Source organism: Octodon degus, unplaced genomic scaffold (assembly GCF_000260255.1).
Source record: "Octodon degus isolate 3935 unplaced genomic scaffold, OctDeg1.0 scaffold00012, whole genome shotgun sequence".
Lineage (NCBI taxonomy): Eukaryota > Metazoa > Chordata > Mammalia > Rodentia > Octodontidae > Octodon > Octodon degus.
In genome coordinates, this window is record NW_004524588.1 from 462,623 (window position 1) to 469,260 (window position 6,638).

Here is a 6,638-nt window from a genome sequence, read left to right on the forward strand (position 1 = left end):
CTTTTTTTCTTTTTAATTCAGACTTCCAAACAAATTTTTCTGTGGTTTTTCACATGGAATCTGTTTTTCTCCCATAGAAATAAAATACTATCTTTCTTTGGTCTGCCTTTCCAAAGTCTTCTGTTATGGAAGTCTCTTACCAGACACTTGTAAGCTTAAAATGGTGACTAAATCTTTATCAAATATTGTGTCACAAATTCCACAGGTTTATGATATTTTCTCACATGCAAACACTGTCTTGTCTGTCAGGTGACGTATTTGTGTGGATCCTTTTTTTTTTTGGCAGAACCGGGGATTAAACTCAGGCTCTTGGGCTTGACAGGCAAGCGCTTATTCTACTGAGCCATCTCCCTGGCCCCTTTGTGAAGATTTTTGGTGCAAATTCTGTATAGGTAAACAAAAAAAAAATTTATTTGCTCAAAAAATCAAAAGATGTAAAGCATTTCTTTAGGCTTGTGCCAAATATGCAAAAGGAAACTCACATAGCACACATCTAAATACTTAAGTCATTAATGCTAAATATCTGGTTATAGAAAATCTCTCTTAACAACTATACCATCAAAATAATAAAAGGGAAAATGATTTCATGAATATTTTAAGTTACATCTGAAATTTTCAAATTATCAAAAATTATACAATTAAATTACATTGTGAGTCTGAGTATTCTGTAGATCACCTATCAAAGCTTACATGAATAAGTTACACTTAAAATTCATGTCTAGATTAAAAAACAAATTAACTATTACATGACCATCAAGATAAAAATAGCATTCTGTTTACTTAAATATTGAGTTAGGTCATCTATTTGCATTTCCATGTTTTCAGAATTTTGCTGACTTACTTTCTTTCCCTGGGGTGTGAAGGTGAAGTGGGGTGAGCAAACTTTGCCCTTCAAAACGATACCTTTTTCTTCCTTTGGTTATAAATTTTGAAACTTATGCCATCATACAGTTCTGTATCTTTTGTACTTTTTCTTGATTATTAATATTTTTTTCATTTCTATGTTTGGAAAAGCAATGAGAGAGGAAAACCAGAAAGGCCAGAAAGCATTTGATAGCTGGAGGCACCAAGGGAGCCCTGCCCCATTATGAAAATCAGGGGTGAGTCGGACAAGCTATCTGTGTATGAATTTTTCTCTATTTCCAGTATTGCCTACATAGTGCCTCCAGGCACAGGTAATGGAAGACTTTATTGAAATAAGTTAGTCCTGTCTGCATGTTTCATAATTGTCAGTGACTATCTTGTTAAATATAAATGCTTCATTTAGCTAAACGCATTATAAACTGGATCTCTATACACCTTAGAAGTCAGGCTGGTGGAACTGAAATTTCTGTCATTACAGCAAGGCAAAAGTATGAAACAGTGAAAGAGAATCTGTCCTCATTTACATGTTAACAAATGTTAATACAGTTTTGTTTCATAATCGTCTATGAAACATAATTCAGCCCATCTTGGGGAATTAAACTTCTTAAAGAAGGCTTCTCAGAAAAATGGGGATAAAAAGATTTCACCAGAACTGCTACCTTCATAGTAATTAGCAAACCAAGGAGATTTTTTGATTTGACATTAGACCAATAGTTAAAGAAGGCACAAGAGGAACAAGAGGAAGAAGGACTTGGCAGTACACTGAAAGATGTTCGTGACATTTTAGTCAGAAGGCAACCATCAGGGATATTGAACTTTTTAAGTTTCTCACTTTGGACATGGAAATCGGTCTGCAAATCTTCTTAACCTTCGTAGTAGTTGTGCAGTTAATAATTGGGAATTTGACCAATGGATTTATCATAGTGAAAAATTTCATTGACTGGGTCCATAAAAGAAAGCTCAGCTCAGTTGATCAAATCTTCATCATCTTGGCAATTTCCAGAACTGGTGTGATCTGGGAAGTACTAGTAAGTTGGTTCAAACCTCTTCATTACTCATTTTCAACTGTGGATAGAGAAGAAATAAAAATTTCTTTGCTTATCTGGGTAGTTTTCAATCATTTCAGTCTCTGGTTTGCTACAGTACTCAGCATCGTTTATTTGTTCAAGATTGCCACTTTCTCCAGGCCTATTTTTCTGTATCTGAGGTGGAGAGTAAGAAAAGTGATTCTGACAATATTGCTAGGAAGTTTGGTCTTCTTGTTTTTAAATATGATACAAATAAGCACCCATGTTGAAGACTGGAAGCACGGACATGAAAGAAACACAGCTTGGAATTCCACACTGAGTGAGTCTGCGGTGCTATCAAAGCTCATCATATTCAACATGACCATGTTCTCCTTCATACCATTTATTCTGGCCCTGATCTCTTTACTCCTGCTTACCATCTCCTTATGGAAACATCGACAGAAGATGAGGCTCAATTCTGAAGGACACAGCGATCCCAGGACCGAGGCCCACATCAATGCCTTGAAAATTGTGGTCTCTTTCCTCCTACTCTATACTACTTACTTTCTGTCCCTCTTCACATCGTGGATTTCTCAGATGCATCAGAGTGACCTGATGCATGCACTTGTCCTGTGTATCACACTCATCTATCCTTCAAGCCATTCACTTATCCTGATTCTGGGCTACTCCAAGTTAAAGCAGTCCTTCCTCTTTGTGCTGAGGCCACTAAAGTGTAAGACAAAGGCTGAGGATCAACAGATCACAATTCCATAAGCCATCCAAGTCATATGCTTTGGGAGGTTCTAGGTTTTAAAAGTTTTAGATTTTGTCTATTGGAAAGATAATTTATTTTTCCTCTCAGTTTTTTTTTATTGTGAAAGTCATTGTAAATTTTTAAAAATGAATATCTGTTACACATGACATTTATGATGTGCATTCTATATATTATTGACAATTTAAAGATTACTCGAGGGGCTGGGGAGATGGCTTGGTGGAATAAGTGCTTCCCTGGCAAGTGCAAGGGCCTGAGTTCAATCCCTGGTTCCACAAAAAAGAAAAAAAAAAGATTACTTGAGGGTTGGGGATATAGCTCAGTGGCTCAAAGTTTGATTCATGATACCACAAAAAAAAGTAAAAAAAAAAAAAAAAGACAAAAATAATTACTAGGGAAATCATTAAAAGATCCTCTTACCTTCAAAAGATCTACCATGGTAAACATTTTCTTAATTATAAATCTCCAGCCTTATGACTATTTATGGTCCTTTGCTACTAACTTATTCATTGAGAATGGAATTTTCAAGATTTTTTATTTTAATTTTTTTATTTTTAGGGAAGAGTCTACAGGGTGTTCAGGGTCTTACTACTAGATTGGGCTTGTAGTGATCCATCTGTTTACAGCCTCCCAAGAGCTGGGATTATAGGCGTGTGCCACCAAGCCCAGTTTCAGTTGTCATCTCAGCATGATCCAGGGATGGGGCTTGCAGCTCTTGCACCTGATTGCAGGTGCTTTAATCCGCTAAACTATTTGGCCAGCCACTAAGAATGGAATTTTGAGGTAATTAATTACCAAGTACTTCTAATTACTTGGTGAAATAAGGATAACCAGAAAAGTTACTTAGAATAGAAATTGAAAAATCTTAGGTTTTTGACTTTTGCTAGTACTGATGGTATGGGAACTCCAAGAGGAACAAAATGTTTAATTTCAATACTTGCAACATAAAATGATAACTTTCTATTTGGTAATTATAATGGAAATATATTCCTGGACATTTTCAATAAATATTATGGAGGTGTAACTTACATATAATAAAATGCAATATTTTAATGTAAACCTCAGTTAGTGTGTCCATGTATACGGTGTTTTGTTACCAAGTCACTGACCTTTGCAGTCGATTTTCTCTGTTGCCATCCCATGCACCAGGGCAACTATGTACCCAGGTTTGGTAACTGTATTTTGTTTTATTAGGCATTAGTTTGTTCCTGAGTGGTATTCACAGTAGAACTCTTTTTTTTTTAATTTATTTGTGTGTGTGTGTGTGTGTGTGTGTGTGTGTGTGGCCAGCTCAGCCCACCAGGGGGCGGGGCTGGCTGGCATGTGGTGCTGGGGGATTGAACCGCAGCCCCTGTGCTTTGCTAAGCTTGTTCTAAGTAGGTGCTTTAGACCACTGAGCCATCTCTTTAGTACAGTTGTACATACAACATTTAAAAAAATCCTTCAACTTGCTGATGACCTTTTTAATGTGCTTTGGCTTTCATGCAACTTATTTTATGAATTTTCCTAATATTTGATTAAATTCATTATTTCTTGTATTTTTTCTTCTAGTCTGATTTTTTTGTGGGTATGTGTGTAATCTTGGTATTTATCATATGTCTTCTTTGTACATATTTTCTACAATCCAATAGCTTGTCATTTTCTTTCCTGAAGTAACTGCATGAGACTAAGAGCATTTTTATGATATCTTTAAAAAGTTTTATAGTAAGTTGAAGGCTTTGTGTTTAAGACAATAACCCATTCCAAACAAAATTCCTTTTGTGTAGAGGTTGATACATTGTGTCAACTTGGCTAGATGACTCCTGCAGGATTCTGGGCCTTGAGGGCCCAGCCTGGAGCATGATTGGTTCCTCCCTAGGGAGTGACAGGGCCGCCCCAGAGTGACTCAGCACAAAAAGACCATATAAAGGGACTGAAAAAAAGCGATCATTCCACATCCTTTGAGGAACTTCAGTCTTTGCATTTGTCTTGGATTTCATCACCTGGCTCGCAGCAGAGACTCTTCTGCCTCTAGTTTGGATCCTTCAGTTTAAGCCAATTTTGTAATTCCTTATACATTTGTACATTTCTTGTTAATGTCTGTTCCTTATATTACTATCTGTCCCTCTAAATAAAACCGTGACTAAAACAATTTGTAATGTGAAGTTAGGACAAAGATTCAGTTTTAAAGTTCACTCATCCATTTATTTTTCAGGATCATTTCTTTAAAAGTTTATCTTCTCTCACAATTACAATGCTGAGTGGAAAACCATTTGATTATAGTTGTGTAGGTTTATTTCTGGTCTGTATCTTCTGTTCTTCTGGTTTGTATGTCCACACTAAAGTAGATTAAGCAGTTTTTTGATTATTTCAGTTTAATATTACATCTTGAAATATCATAGCCCTTCAACATTGCTATTTTTACTATAGTGTTCAGTTTTTCTGTGTCCTCTGGTCTTGCATATACTTTTAAATTTCTTTGTTCATTTTAATGGGAAAAAAGAGAAAATAGCAATGAAACAGTTTCAGAATGGGTTAGCATGGCAGTTATAATAAATAATACATTGCATATTGTCTTCATAGTTATTCAGAGCACAAGTTATAGACATGATATCTTGTCTGAACAATATAGTACAAACCTTTCTTCTCATTGAACTAAGAAAGTTGCTCGATATCAGAGGATAAGATGTAGACATGATATCTTGTCTGAGCAATATTAGTACAAACTTTCTTCTTATTAAACTCAGAGAAAGTAGCTGTATATCTATCCTATCTTGTATATATATATATATGTATAGGCATTTTTCGCTACAAACTTTTTGAGTATTTGCTTATTTTTTAAAAATTAAAGTGAATACAAAAATAGTAAAAAAAATTAGAAATGATACAGGACTTCACTAAACAAAATAATAGGAATTCAACAAGTGTTATATTGCATACTGTTGTCTTCAAATTAGCTGTTCAGATTATGAGATACAGATATACCTGTAAGACTGGTCAAAAAATTAAAAAGGAGAGAGAGAAACAAATTTAAGCCTTAACTTCTCCTTTCAATAGACCAGCAGAAATTAGCAGCACAATTATCCACACTATCCTATGCACACACACACACACACACACACACACACACACTTTTTTTTTCTTTTCCTCCTTTCTTTTTTTCTCCTTTTCTTCCTCCCAGTTGTTCCTTCCCTTTGAACAGATTCTTTCCCTTTCACATCACCCATTGTACCTTTCAGATCCTATTTACTCTTTCGAGTTCTTACTCTAGGGAGACAATATGATGTTTATACATATTGGATCTGATCCAACCCTTGTCAGTTCCTTAATGCAACCTCCTGTAATGTTGATTGGTATTGTACTGAACATATAGTCATGCACTGAGAATAACCGACCCCTTGACAATATTGAGCATATCATATCTTTTAACATATTTATGTCCCTCATAGCTTTCTTTTTTTATCATATTTTTATTTTTTATTTTTTTTTCTTTTCAAAGTTTTATTGATAAACATATAGCAATGAGACAGTTTCAAATCAAATCGAAAGTACAGTTTCAACAAATAATACACTGCATACATTCTTCTCAGTGGTTAATTGCTGTACAAGATGCAGACTTGTGATCCTACTTACAAACACCATTAGAAAAAATCATTCTATTCATTAAGAGAATGCAACTATATATCTATCCCAACAACTTTGAATACACAGATACAAAATGGACATTCATAGTTATACCCCAATTTTTTTTAAGTTCCGTTGTTGAATATTATAGGTGTGTAAACTCAGCAAAATATTCTAAAAGAGTACAGAAGCCCATAATATCATTGGCCTCATAGCTTTCAAGATACAATTTTTAGTCATAGTTTAAGATCTCATGTTTCTGTGGCTACAATAAATGCTACTTTAAAATCCTGCTTTCTAATTGTTTATTTCTAGTGTAAAGAATCACAGTTAACTTTTGAGTAGCATGCTTTATTCTCTTGCAACCTGAAATATTATCTTGTTAGTTCTAG

General features: G+C 34.8%; 1 protein-coding gene across 1 annotated transcript; it reads left to right on the plus strand.

The window, feature by feature from the left end:
* Nucleotides 1-1,703: 1,703 nt before the first annotated feature.
* On the plus strand, nt 1,704-2,645 carry LOC101572471 (taste receptor type 2 member 13-like). Its single transcript, XM_004626174.1, has one exon. The coding sequence runs from the start codon at nt 1,704-1,706 to the stop codon at nt 2,643-2,645; it is 942 nt and encodes a 313-aa protein (XP_004626231.1).
* The last annotated feature ends 3,993 nt before the right edge of the window (nt 2,646-6,638 follow it).

Excerpts from the sequence above, each read along its gene's own strand:
- LOC101572471 (XM_004626174.1), top strand. The coding sequence starts at position 1,704 with ATGGAAATCGGTCTGCAAATCTTCTTAACCTTCGTAGTAGTTGTGCAG.